Consider the following 14,968-nt stretch of genomic DNA (forward strand, 5'->3'; position numbering starts at 1 on the left):
AAAAGTGACTGTGTAAGTAGGTAAATTGTTTATAAAAATCATTAGTGACTCAAATGAACTTTGCTATTAACTTTCAATCTCTTGAAGGTACATACTGCCTTATTTTTCCTTACTTTTGTTTTTTATGTTTTCAAGCAGCTACAATTTTCTTCAGTTGCACTAATTATGATTATCTAAGGATTGTTGCAGTCATTTATTCAACCTTGTGAAAAACTATGGAAAGATCATTAATTTTTGTGTAGACATTTATTTCACAACACGTCAAACTGTAACATACACGTGTCCCTTACCATTTAATTGCATTCTTCATTCTTGCGCAGTTACTTTGGTTCAATAAAAAATTTTTAGCAGTTTAAAATATATTGAGAGGACTTAAAAGAATTTAAATCCTTGAGTCTTTGTATTATTTCATTGAGATTAAAAGAAACTTATGAAGAACTAACAAACACATTTTAGCTCAAAGAAGTAACCACCACTAGCTCGAGAAAAATCCACTTAGCATACCAATTCAAAAGAAAAATTTATGGTATCAAACTTAGTCATAAAACTTGCTAGATAATACCACTCCAACCTCATTCCTGGTGCTTCCTTTTCAATTGTAAGACTGCAAAAAACATTATGGAATTTAAAAAATTCAGCAAGTCACTGATCAGTAAACAGGTTCTTAGACATTTTTAGGAAGACCTTACAATAAGTGAACATTTGCATTCAGTAATGAAGGATTATACGGACTCATAATATATCTTCACGACATGTATTTTTTCCAAAGATCAAATTAATATGTACATGATTTTTGACCAAGAAAAAATTAGGAAACAATAGAAAATGATGTAGGCCAAGAAGACACAATCATGATAACATTGGCACACAAACCACATCACTTAGAAATATTAGCTGTTACATCATGAGTGCCTCATTGATAGACACTCATCTTATGAGGTAAATTGATTGAATGCTGAATCATTTCATAAACATTTATCTAAATTCAACAATTCCAATATAATGCAATCAACTTTCACTGATGAAGACTTGAACCAAATACGTCATAGAAACACCAAGCATGAATGTTGACAGGCATTAAATTTTCATTATTGTGTGAGCATTCAAAGAATTATACTGTTACATCCATTACAGTTGTAGAGTCACAATTCCATATATAAACATAGGAATCCATACAAAAATGGATACATCATACCTCACATATAAAACATGATAAATTGTAATTAAAGTTCTTGGGCCTTGGTGACATAGATTTTTCAGTTTCCTCCCAATACATTTCCCCTACCCCAGTTGTGCTGATTTCTGCCAAATCCTCCACCAGCAGCTCTAACATCCTCACGTCTTGATGTAGGTGCTTGACCAAATCCATGGATGCCTCCTTGTCGATTGGGAAACCATTCATACCTTAATATTTCAAGGAAAAAGAACATATGCATTGGAAGGAGTAAAACAAACAAATAAGTCATTATGCATTTTCCATGCATTATTTTATCAAGGAATAATTAAGGAGATATCAAATCACTTAATAAACATTGAAACTATTACTTATACTGCTGTTGCACCACATGAGGGTTTGTTTACTTAAAGGTTACCAACAGTTTAAAAGCACTTTGATTTACTAATTGTAAGTTAGAATATTGAGTCCCTTTAAAAAATAAATTGAGGCCCTACTGTGCCAAAATAGTTTTTTCTCATTAGCAAGAGACCCAAAGATATTTACTTGTAATACTATAACACCAAAAATTTAATACCCCGTTAGAACTGACTCAGGTGCACACCCTCCATTTGACCCTCTCCCACAAAATGTATGTCTTCTAACTTGACCCCCAAAAACTTTTGGCTACAACCTTTGTTATATTTATCAGGGATGGAGAGGAAAGTTGAAAAGAAACCTGATATGTATTGCAGCATTAGCCTGCTCGTAATAAAAGCCACTAAGGTAAGGAGCATATCCTAACTTCAATCTCATATACAGTGAAACCTCGATATAACGACACCCCACGGTGCACTAATAAACACTCGCTATAGCGAATTGTCGCTTTACCGGAGGTGGAGCAAATAATAGCCAATATACCTGTTGCGAACAGATATACAGTAACAGGAGTGGTGCGGCGAAAGATAAACATCTATCCGATAAACGTAAGCATAAATCCAGACGAAAGGCGATGTTTTTTTGCATCACTAAATTACCTTACTCAAATAACGACTAACTATTCAAACAATTTATAAGCGCCGCACAGATTAGAAATCATGCAAAGCATTGTTTCGTCAATCATTATATTTATCGAACGACAGTTTACCACATAAATTTGAGACTGAGCACTCCATTAACTTCATTTCTAACAGATCGCTAGCAATTACAGAGGTTAAGGAGTCTTGATGAAAGTCTTCCGGCGGTGAAACCCTCGCTATGGCGAGAGCCACACCAAAAGGGTCTCGTAAAAACGAATTTTTTAACACGCTTATTATAGGGTCAATTGACGGTGCATCGGCTATCTCTCGTTATAGCGAGAGTGTCGCTATAGCCCGTACTCGCTTTAACGAGGTTCCACTGTAATACACAATGCAAAAAAACCTCTCACACAGCACCAAAGTAAGTTAGAATTCTTCTGAAAATTGTATCTGAGAATCTCACTTTTTAACCAGGCTCTTGGGATGGGACCATACAATTGCAATCCTATCTAAAAATTTTGTGTCACAAAGATTGGGATCATTTTTGTACGATTTTTTTATTATATCCCACAAACCCTTCAGTTGTGGTAGCTACATCAGAATCCACCCACAGAATGAATAAAACGTGTAGTTGAAGAGACTTCATGCCACAAAGAGAGGCTCAGGCATGCTGCAATGGAATGAGTGGGAATTAAATCTGATGCAACATTTTTAATTGACAAAAAGGTAAAAAGTATACATGTACGTGTATTAATTTTTGCAGTACATATTCCTATAAATGTAGCATGGGTCACCAAAAGAATCTGTTGTTACCAAGTGGAAACATAAGGCAGTACTATGATTGAATACCAGAAGTTCACCATTTTTATAGTATTACATATTTCAGCGGTCAACCATTTCTAAAAAGAGAGAACTAATTAATGAAGGTGCTGCTCAATAACTACCCGTAAAAACTTCCTTGATAAGCCAAAAAACCAAGACTTGCACCTAAATGAGAACACATCCCCAGATTACTAGTTCATAAGTGCTTATACACTAAGTTATCAGGGTAATGACAATAAATTGACATACAGTGGAACCTCGTTAAAGCGAGTACGGGCTATAGCAAGACCCCCGCTATTAAGAGAGAGATAGCCGATGCACCGTCAATTGATCCTATAAAAAGCATGTTAAAAATTTCATTTTTACGAGGCCCTTTTGGTGTTGGTTCTCGCCATAGCGAGGGTTTCACCGCCGGAAAAACTGACACCAAGACTCCTTAATCTCTGTAATTGCTAGCGATCTGTTAGAAATGAAGTTAATGGAGTGCTCAGTCTCAAATTTTTGTGGTAAACTGTCGTTCGATAAATAAGTAGTTAATTTTGGTGAAAATATTGTGGCATTAGCATTCGCGAATGCTTGATCTTCTTTTGTTCCTCGGGCGGCAAAAAGCAGTCGTCAGCATACCCACACGTCCACGAGTTGCATGAATAGAAAGCATTCGATGGAACACACCATGGCCAAAAAAACACCAAACACGTCTAAGCGAGAAAATAAAAATAAAGGAGTAATATGAGGTGTATTGGCTATTATTTGCACCACCTCCGGTAAAGCGACAATTTGCTATAGCGAGTGTTTATTGGTGCACCGTGGGGTGTCGCTCTATCGAGGTTGCACTGTATACCGTATTCCTCCGAATATAGTCCCTCCCTAATTTTGAGGCTTGAGTTTCAGGAAAAAATTAAAAAAATGGGTTTGGATATAGTCCCCCCCTTAACTTTTATCATGGGCATTTTTGGAAAAAAAGGGGGGACTATTTTTAAAGAAATATAACCACATACAGCATATGCCATTTTATAGTGGCCAGGTAACAATACATAAATTAGAGGACGAAGACGCAATATAACATGTAGAAAACAATAATTACATTTACAAAAACAAAAGGACAACAAGAAACTGCAGTGACAGACTACTTCGGTGACAGATAGGATAGGGAAAGGCTTATGAAGGATTTCAATGGAAGTGCAAAGGGGTCGATGTGTGGAGGGAGTGAGTTCAACACAGAAGTAATGCGGTAGAAAAACGAACGTTTAGTGAGTGAAAGTCTAGGAATGGGCATGTGGATTAGGGGATGAGAACGGGTAGGGCGGGGTGGAACTTTAAAATTGATAAAAGAGAGCAATGCTGGGCAGTCGATGGTGGAATTGAGAATCTTATAAATAAGTTTTAAATCAGCTGTGAGCCTATGGGTAGTGAGATTAGGGATGAAGAGGGAGGAGAGTGCATTAGTGGACATGTTGCGTAAATGCGGTATTCTATTTTTTACTATATTGGCAAAGAAATTGCTGACACAGTCCAGGGATGAGAGGTTGGTTTGTGAAGAGATAGACCAAATGGGACAAGAATAGGTAAGAATTGGAAGAATGATAGATGAAAAAAAAGTTCGAAGTGCCTGGGGGTCTTTAATTTCAGTGAAACGGAACAGGAGTCCTAAGAGGGACATTGCTTTAGACTTGATGGATTGTATGTGTGGAGAAAAATTTAATTTATCATCAGTGATAATGCCTAGGTCCTTAGATGTTGATACACGTTTCAGTGAGGGATTAAAAATACTGTAGTCAAATTGATGAGTTATCTTCTTTAGGGAAATGGACATCACACTACATTTATCTGGGTTTAATGCAAGATTCCAGACATTACACCAATTCGATGTCTGACGTAAGGCATCTTGTAGGTCTTGGCAATCAGATGGTTTTTGAATTTCCTTGAACAATTTACAATCGTCAGCATAAAGGAGAGTTTGAGCTTGGGAAGAAGGTAGCAAAGAGGCAAGATCATCAATATAAAAGTTAAACAGATAAGGACCAAGGACACTCCCCTGAGGAACCCCAGATGTCAGAGGAGACCAAGGAGAAGATTCAGACATATACGGTAATACTTCATTACATAGCATTTGATACAGCTAAAGTTACCTTAAAGGTCAGGATCGTTTAAGCATTTCATGTTTTGTTTCACTTTTTCAAAAAAAATTTTACCAGCAAATAAAATGACTTAATACCACCAGAGAACACGTGATTCTGTGGTGTCAGCAATGGAATTTTGAGAATTTTTGTTTCCTGAATGTAAAACTAAGAAAAATTAGATGATCAAGTACTTTTTCCTATCATATAGTGTACTTATTTGCATAACATAGAGTGATGAATGCTAATGGTTCTGGCGATTCATCACTTATTTGTTATAAAAATGTCAAATACTACATTTCACTTAAGTGTATGCACTTACAATATGCCTGGTGTTTTCAGAAGACTAGGTCCTCCCAGCTCTTGAGGGTAAGTGAACATTAAGAAGAAATATAGATGTCCAACCATGATACCGACAAGCTCCAGAATACCTCTGCAAAAAATAATTATGTATCATAGCTACCAATTTAAAACTGATACAATAATTGTGAAGGTAAGTTCAACTTTATACATATATATTATCGAAGAAGCTAAGTACACAACACACAGATGAAAGAATTATTGTACGTACCCGCCAGAAATAATTAGCTTGAATGCAAATAATACCCAAGGCAAGTACATAGCTTTGAATTGAGATCCAAACCAAAAGTTGACTATGACATCTTTATTCAGCTGACACCAAACATACAACACACTTAGAACCATTGGATCCATCAGTAACTGTAAAAAATAAATTAAACATCAAAAACTGGAACATAAGTTAACACTGAGAAATATTTAAATTGTTACTAAAAATGACTTCACTTCCTGAAATATCTTCAGTTATAATGTATATCAAAAGGTAATGTTATAATTTTGTCAACATAGATTAGTTATAAATAAGAAAGAGGTGGTACATGGTGGCTAAGTAAGCATAGTGTCAGGCAACTGATCTCAGGGTCCGAGATACATATCTTGATGAAGTATTTGATAATTTTTAGACAGTATGATGTCTTCATGACAGACCTTACATCATGCAGTTTTGGCCATTTACATTTCATGTAGCATAAATAATAAAAACTCAACCCCCAAAATTATTCATCAAAGATTTATTTTTATTTATCCACGTAATTACGATCTAAATTAAGATGGGAACTTAGGAGGCATGCTCTGGAATTGAAATCTTAAGGTGGAAGACAAAAAGATCTCCACTCATGAGTTTGAGCTGCAGAATGTGACTGTGATCATGCAGCAATAATTGTGGACAATATTTTATGAGCACCAAGCTATCAGATATCATAAACACTATAAAATCTCAGTGTAAAAACTTAAGTGCAGCACAGTCATTTATTTATTTATATTGATTACCCCCAAAAACAGCACAATGTGGCCTTCACATCGGGAGTTAAAACAATCAGCAACAGACACCTATTCAGGCGGGACTCGAACCCGCGACCTTCGGTATGGTAAGAGAGGATTATCCCTGCCGCCACCGAGGCCGACAAAGTGCAAATGGCATTTTTGGGGGAGACAACCAAAAACCATGCATGCATTAATGCATGTCTTTCCTTGGCACTTTCTCTCAAATCCGCGTAATACCTCAATGAATTGAGCCACTAATTGCCATTGTGTTGCAGCCAGAAGAAAAATCTCAGGATTATTCTTCTAATAGAATAATCTCCCTTTCTCTGATACAGCAAATTTGGTTTTGCTGATGGTAGCCCACATTGTCTTCATGGTGATGTCAGGATTCTACCGTCACAAAGCCTTCTACCCTATCCTTATCCCTGGAGGCATTTGGCTCTTACTACTGTGGTCTCTCTTTTCCTTCCCTTTGTTCCACCCCCGTCTCGAAGTGCATGGGCAAACAAAGTCTCGGACTTATGCTCAGACTCAAGAAGTGAATCCCCTCAGGCCTGCTGTAGGGTGCTACCGTCTTCCCGCAACTATGTATTACAGTCTGTATTTTACAACTGGTGGGAAATGAAATGTCATACAGTGAAAATAACTAAATATCCCTGGATAAAATGTGCCTTACTAAACGTAACCCTTACGTAAAAAATAACTTTAGTTATTTTTCATATACTTGAGGATCACCTCCACTACATAAAGAAAATTGGAGAGAATAATGAAATGGGAAACTTACAGGTATATTAACAAGCAGACCCACAATCACACAACAAATCCAGTTAAAAAGAAGCATGAAAAGATAGTCAGCTGGCCTTCCATCAAATACACCTGTAATGATATGGAAAATACATCCTAATAAGAAATAATTAACTCAAAGTGCCTTATTTTTAGGCAGAATTTCACATGACATCATATGTCATCCTGAGCAAAGTTCAGCATATGAACACAGACACACAAAAATAAGCTACTTGTGCACCGCAAGTGACAGAAATTTCAAGAATATCTTGTATAGGAGGAGCTGACAACTACATTTGCACCAACTTCTGTTTCAAAGCTTTTTCAATACAGAAAAAATAACTTTCCATAATAATGAGGTGCAAAGGAAGGATTCATCCAAATGATGAGGGTAATAAACCAACAGGTTATGATTTCACATTTTCATTGATATAGGTTAGCCTTGGGCATCACAAAAGATTACGTTTTAATTTGCTGCAAGCAAATGAAAATGATAAATCCATGCTTCTACATATGTATTTTCCCCCACTCTTTCTTTAACCTCAACTCGTAAACCTCTCCAAAATTAACATTCATGTGTTTTCATAGATTTTACCCAGGATGACCTATAGTAACAATCAAATCCCCAAAAACTCCTAGTTCTAGCAAAAGAAGTGTGCCACATAGAATGGGAGGTGAAGATCCCATAATTTAAATCCAAACATATGGAGAGCTATAAGTTTAAAAACCTACGTTTAGAGCTAATTTGTATTTCAATTTCTTCAAGTAGATAAATATGTATATTATAAAATACAAATATGTGCTTTTGCACCGAGTGGACACCCTCAAAAATTTTGATTTTATTTAGTGTGTGATTTGACCCAATGGGCACCCTTGCAACACCCACACAATAGCACCCTTATCCCCCATAGATCCATATGACTCAACATTGTGAACCCCATATCTATGACAGTATGTATCCCACTAAGGACAAGCTACATAGGTATTTTGTAAACATTTCATAGTTTTTATAGCCACTAGTTTTATTTGAAAACATGCTCTAATTAGAGATATGAAAATTAGCAAAAATGTAATGTGCCTGCAGAAGAAATAAAATGAAATTAGTGAAGTTCATATTATAAAAGTATGTGGCACTATTTGGCAACAAATGTGCCTAATCCCTAGCATCCATTGGTCCCAACGCAACACAGATGTGTACGCATCCAAATTATAGTAATGAACACTGAGTTTGATGAGTTAACATTTTTTTGCAACGTTATCTACCTATTAGAAGTACAGTAGGGGTCATTTGATGCATTTTCAGAATTAAAATTAATTTTTATCTTGTAAAAATATTTTTTTTTAATTCTGAAACTTTGTTTCTTCATTTTGGTCTACATTCTGATAAATTAGCGTTAAATTTAACTATAATGTTTTGTTTTTAATATTTATGACAGGCTATACCTAGAAGGGTGGCTGGGGATCATTTGACTCACAACTTGTTTTTGCACTATTTTCTACTTTTTTTCTTGCCCGTGGTCTCTTAGGTGTTGAGTATGTCATATAATCAGTAAGTGGCTAGGGTGGTAGATGAAGTGCTTGATTTTGACCCAGGCAGTACCGGTTCAATGCTGGTTTTTTCCTATGGGCTCCTACCTATATTTCAAAACCAAGGTACAGTGACTTTTTGTACTCAATCTTTCATTATTTTAATGGCAGCCAAGGGAAATAAAACTGTTCCAATCGTTGCTTTGTGATGCAAATTTGATATTTTTATTTTGTATTTCTTTATTATTTTTCAATGACTGCTGTATTACCATGAGTGTTGTCCATCAGGCATGATTCAGAGCTTTTAGAAATATTATTTTTCATCAATGCCACATCCTTTTCTTTGAATAACGGTTTCATTTTTCTGGCCTGCTGGCATTTTCACTAGGCCTTAAGCCTTTTCCAGGTGTCCTGCTGTAGTACCACCTGATCCTGTCAGGGTGTGGGGTGGGCGGATTGTAAAATTTCATTGTATATCCTACCCATGGAATCCACACCTAGGACGGAGAAGAAGCATTACTGAAAGTTATTGAAGATACGAATCAGCACCCGGTTGGCAATTGAGTCCCTGCCTTTCAAACGGCAATTAGCAGCACTTCTGAAATTTTCATCCTTTTGTATGCATTTGAAATGCTCTCCTCCTCTCTATCCCTCCAATGCAGCTGCAGATTAGTCTAACATGTTTCACTTTTATTTGCAGATTTTTTCATATGCACGACAGCAGTGAGTCAATGGAGATAAAAAGAAGTAAAGAAAGATATCAAGAGAGGATAAGTGTCTCCATTCAAATGGCTGCTAGGGCATATTGTACACCAGAACGTATTCTTCCTGTTTTACGGGAGTGGTTTGAGATTTCAACTGATCACATACCAGAAGGGAGATTTGAGGAAAAATATTCTGCATTCAGCACCAGGTCCGTCACTGTACGCCAAAATAAATACTAAAAAATTATCAGTAATGAGTGCCTTCTGCTTGTTGGTGAGTGATATCCTCATGGAAAAAATTATAAAATATTCTGCGGAGCATGAGAAACTTCTTAGTCCTGATTGGGACATGTGAAGAGAAGAGCTTCTAAAATTTATCGCATTTATGCATGCAAGAGACATCTTGGGACCAAGGCTGTAAAAAGTTGTTGAGATAAAACGTGGGGTTCAAAAATATTCTCCAGCCCAATGCCCAGGAATCAATTTTTGAACATTATGAACCATTTACGCTTCCATTTGAAAGCGACTCGTGATCAAGCATTGGGGACGGATAAATTTTGTTTGGTTTCTGAAGACAACCATTTTGTTCCCAGCCTCCAACAATCCAGGTGAAAGAGTAACAGCCGATGAACAGCTCTATTCAATGAAATGCAGTTGCCCCTTTTATACAGAATATGCCAAATAAATGGGTCAAATTTGGAATCACCTACTGGGTTTTGACAGATGTGATATCAAAATACTGCATAACTGCATTTCCATATTGTGGCAAAGATAAAGATGGGACATCAAAACAAACGCTGGGGAAATACTTAGTCACTAGATTGACTTCAACACACAAGAATTCAAGAATAAATGTAACTCGTAATAATTATTTTTTATCACTCCAGCCAGCAGAAAATTTGAAAAAAAAAAAATGGAAAATTTCTCTTTCAGGGACGAATGGAAAAAAAGGCATGACATACCTATTTCAGTCCTCATGAATATTGTAATCCGTTCCACGCGAGTTTTCAAAAATACCTTAGGCCACACGTTTATGCATTATCAGTCAAAAAACATCGATACCTCCACTGCATAAACGCTCAACAATCGCCCACCAAATCAAATCCGCTCATCTATATAGCCCTTATAGTGCTAGATGAGCGAATTTGATTCAGTGGGCAATTGTTGAGGGTTTATGCAAAGGAAGTATCGACATGCACTCAGATGACACTATTTCAGAAACAAATAAAGAAAACCTGAGACCATCCTATTTCACATTAAAAACAAAGTGGGAATAGACATGATGGATAGCATGTATTAATTTATATACACGTCTTCAAATCCAACAGCCACATCCTCACAGGCACAAAAAAGAAAATGGAGCCAAATATCACCGAATTGAGCCAATAAATCGTCAAATGCATGCCTTCAATGCAAAAAATTTTTTTGAAGAAAGAGTGCTGAAAAAATTACTGTCAGTCTGAGATGTACAACATAGAAATAATTTTTAAAATTTTTATATACATTTTGTGAACCTACTAAGCCTATTCAATACCTCCAATGCAAAAACGCTCAACAATCGCCCACCAAATCAAATCTGCTAGTAGCCCAGCAATACGAATCCGCTCAGTTGGCAGAGCCCAGAGCATAAATGCTCATCTCCTATTCTCCAAGCTTGGAGGTGAACGTTTATGCTCCAGACACTGCCAGCTGAGCAGATTTGTATTGTTGGGCTACTAGATGAGCAGATTTGATTCGGTGGGCGATTGTTGAGCATTTTTGCAGTGGAGGTATCGTATTGTTAAAATATTAAATACAACTTTAGCATTTAGTGCATGTACATAATTGACTACTAAAGATGGTTTAATAAATTATTTAAAAAAAATAATTATTATTAATATTTTAAATTGAAAATAGGTTCAAAAATATTAAAAAGTGTTTATAATGAACTGATTTCACAATTTAGGCGATAAAACTTAATATTGGATGAAAATTAGGCATTTTATTCCAAAAAAAAACCTCTTAGGGGTCAAATGACCCCCAGCCGCCCTTCTAGGTAGCACGAAACTCCCGTCCTTCTAGTGTTAAATCAAATAGTACCTCACTGGCCCCACATCAATCCAAGGGTGCTGACAATGGGTGGGAAATGATACTCCACAAGATTGTTAACAATTTAATAGCAGTCATGCAAAGGTGGAAACTATTCCATCTGGGGCCCTGTTACCTTCCATTTTTAATTTTATAAATTACACGAGAGATTATAAAATACATTATTCCTCTGATACATATCGATATCTTAAATGATACTGACATGTTGTGATTGGTATTAACCTTTATGAAAAATGTATCATGGATAATAAATTAAAAAATTGAGAATGTAGAGTGAATGTATGCCCCTCTAGAGCTAAAGGCCCTAGCAGGCTTCCCTCTCTAACTAAATAATAAAATTCATGGTTTTTTCCAGGTTTTCACGGTCTAAATTGCGTCAAATTCAGGGTCTATTGATAAGCCATTTTAGGAAGAAATATTGATCACATAAAAATCACTGGCCACACGTTAATTAAAAATATAGCAAACGCGATAAATGCCAGGAATGCAAACGCAGCAATGAAAGTGCTCTTATGACGTCGCCTATCGTTAGCAAAATTTAGGGCCGGCTAAAGGTTGTGAGTGGGAAAATGGAGGGTGACAGGGAAGTGAAGAGGTGTCTGATTTCTCCCCAGGGTTAATGATCACTTTGGTTAAAGGTCTTCCAATCACAGCATTTGGTCTGTGTCGTCATGACACATGGACCAATATTTATGCTTCGAATATATGTGTGAAGATAAATGCGTGGACAGTGTCTGCGAGTGACTGACCTTGGAATATGATTAATAAATTGATTTTTCTTTTGATCAGTCAATTGTGGATCTACAATCAAGTTTGAGAGGTTTTTAAGGTTTTGCGACGAATTTCACGGCTATTTCCAGGTTTTTCACAGCAGACGAAATTCACGGCTTATTCACGAGGTTTTCACGGTTGAGTGGGAACCCTGCCTAGGCTGAAGCCTAGTTTGCCTACAGGTAAATCCAGCTCAGCTAATGGTTCAAAATTGATTGGGGTTAAAAAATTAATAAATTACTCCTTTTGCCTAAAAATATTAGACACTGTAGCACACATTCAGGATTTTTCAGTCCTCTAAGGACCCTGCTTATATAAAAAATAGATTTTTATTTTGTTAAGAAGAAACTTAATGACTTGTCACCCATATCATCCTTTCCGTGATAACCATAGTTCTCTGACATAGGATTTTCTACCTAAAGTAAGGAAAAAATGATGTAATCATGGAGAATCATTAGCATCATTAGCAAAAAACACTCATATTTTCAAAAGCAACTGTAAACTTCCTAACATAAATCTTCCACTAAACTCGGTCTAGTTTTACTTGGGATGAGACCTTTTCCATGTAAATGCCAATCTTGCCAGCAAGCAAAGCACTCAGGTCTAAGCACACATCTCTCAGAAAAAGGACATTCTGATGTGCCAACAGTCTCTATGGAGGATGGATGAGTAAGACATGGATTAGACCAACATAAACCCATAATTCACTTGGGGGGTGATTATATAAAGAAGGAGCCCTCCAGAAACATGGAGAGGGAAATATGGCAGCGCAAAAAGCATTCTGCCAGCCAAACCCATAGCCTTTGAAAGTTCCTCACACGAAAATGGTCCACCCATCTGTCCAGAATAGGACATGCATTCAATACACTCCCTGCAGAAGCTTAATTAGATATTCTGCAACCATTCATTTGACATCCTAAATTGCTTTAATCCATGGATTTACATCATAACCAGTACCACTTTAAGACATCATATAGCTGCTCACAAACTATAGATGGAATTTAGTACAATGCCTTCTAGTGGCACATAGAAGGTTATAGGAAGTAATGAATGGAGAATTTAATAAAATTCGAGGAATCAAGCGAGATGGAGTGGAATTGATTCATAATGAAACACTGACTTGCAATTTTCCACAAAAATAAAATTTTTCTCAGTTGTACCTTGAAAATGATGTAGTATCATTGAAACTCGAGTCAAAGGAAAATTTTATTTTTGTGGAAAATTGCAAGTCAGTGTTTCATTGAGAATTTAATAGTTTTAACAAACATCAAGGGGGCAATAAATCATTTCTTATTACATCCAAGACCATACGCGAGAAATGTCTGAAAACTTTTAAATCTAAGTAACAAAAAATGTAAAAATTATCTCTAAATGCAAGTACTCACCTGTTTCAAGCCTGAGAGAGTAATTATATAGAAAATATAAATTTATCATGAAATGAAAACCAGTAGATGGAGTTAGAGGGTAGTAAAATAATGCAGTTGCTGGCCTCCATATCTGAAACAGAATCCTATCATGTACTGATCTGGCGTAAAAATTAAGACCAGAAAAAGGAAATACAAAAGAAGGAAATATTCACCTGAAACTTCCTCACAAACGGTTCGTAAAGCAAAATTAATGAATAATTATTAATTAAACCAAATCTTCCAAGCACTGAAAATGCTACGGTAAGTCCGAGCCACCACCTCGTAAATATTGGTAGACTTTTATACCAATCGGCTATGTCACTCATTTTTTCGGCTTAGAAACCTGGAAAGATTAACAACAGGAGATGAACTATTTACTACTGCTTAGAATGAATTGGATTCATAGGCATTATGCACAAAAATTCCTCTTGAGCAGCAAAAAATTAACGGGGATACGATGGTGAGACATAAGCAAGCCAAACGTGAGGTAGAAAATATTTTAATGATAGCTACCTACAATACATAAGGCCGTTTCGAATGGAAAATAAAATATAGGTTGCACCTGTTGAGCAAAAATCGATCGATTATTATCATGCCAAATCATCATTTCTTTATTCCGCCAAATGGATCTACTATCGATTCATATAGGACCCTGAAAGGGCAGCGCTTATGAACAGAATCAGAAGAATGTTTCGTCAAGTCAAATTTACGGTTAACCGTGGAGACCACATAGAAGTTAAGGAATGCCAAAAAATGAGCTCTGGCTTCCCAAAACACATCCAAGCTTTGAGAAATAGTTTGACAAGAACATCTCGGCTTCATCAGCAAAATTTAGGTATTTGGTCATGGCAAATGCCTTCCACAACTCCTCTAACAACACATTTAGAGAAATCAAGCGAAAAATACGGCCGGTACAAATTATAAAAAATTTTCTACATATAGTAAAATCATAAATATATCAGGATATTTCTAGAGTACTTAGAAAAGCAATGATTCACTCTGAAATTTACAATATTCAAACAGAGTGGGTGAGTGAAAGCCGCGGGGTACCGCTGGAAAGTACATCAGAGTATCTTAAAATTTTAACTAAAAATTCAATAAATAGGATAAATATTAAGAAATTCATACTTCACTTCATAAACATAAAAAGTATACACCAATGCACATATACATTGAGTCACGTTTACACATCACAACAGAACGTAACGGATATCGACACTCAATTTAAAACGAGTGT

At 36.2% G+C, this 14,968-nt stretch overlaps 1 protein-coding gene across 2 annotated transcripts; it reads right to left on the reverse strand.

The window, feature by feature from the left end:
- Window positions 1-231: 231 nt before the first annotated feature.
- On the reverse strand, window positions 232-14,952 carry LOC124156265 (derlin-1). 2 transcript variants are annotated; one of them, XM_046530691.1, is made up of 7 exons: window positions 14,860-14,952; window positions 13,905-14,074; window positions 13,711-13,822; window positions 7,237-7,328; window positions 5,683-5,831; window positions 5,434-5,544; window positions 232-1,404 (listed from the first exon to the last, which is right to left on the reverse strand). In XM_046530691.1, exons 2-7 carry the CDS (start codon window positions 14,055-14,057, stop codon window positions 1,257-1,259), a joined length of 765 nt encoding a protein of 254 aa, XP_046386647.1. In that variant the 5' UTR covers window positions 14,058-14,074; window positions 14,860-14,952; the 3' UTR covers window positions 232-1,256. The 2 variants fall into 2 exon arrangements, with proteins under 2 accessions (XP_046386647.1, XP_046386648.1); XM_046530692.1 differs by having other exon boundaries at window positions 14,865-14,949.
- Window positions 14,953-14,968: the final 16 nt, after the last annotated feature.

This window comes from Ischnura elegans, chromosome 3, assembly GCF_921293095.1.
Source record: "Ischnura elegans chromosome 3, ioIscEleg1.1, whole genome shotgun sequence".
In the NCBI taxonomy this organism is placed as follows: domain Eukaryota; kingdom Metazoa; phylum Arthropoda; class Insecta; order Odonata; family Coenagrionidae; genus Ischnura; species Ischnura elegans.

Excerpts from the sequence above, each read along its gene's own strand:
- LOC124156265 (XM_046530691.1), bottom strand. The coding sequence starts at position 14,057 with ATGAGTGACATAGCCGATTGGTATAAAAGTCTACCAATATTTACGAGG. Across the intron at positions 7,329-13,710 it reads CTCTCTCAGGCTTGAAACAG|GTGTATTTGATGGAAGGCCA; the intron begins GTGAGTACTTGC and ends ATATCATTACAG. Across the intron at positions 5,832-7,236 it reads GTCTGCTTGTTAATATACCT|TTACTGATGGATCCAATGGT; the intron begins GTAAGTTTCCCA and ends TATTTTTTACAG.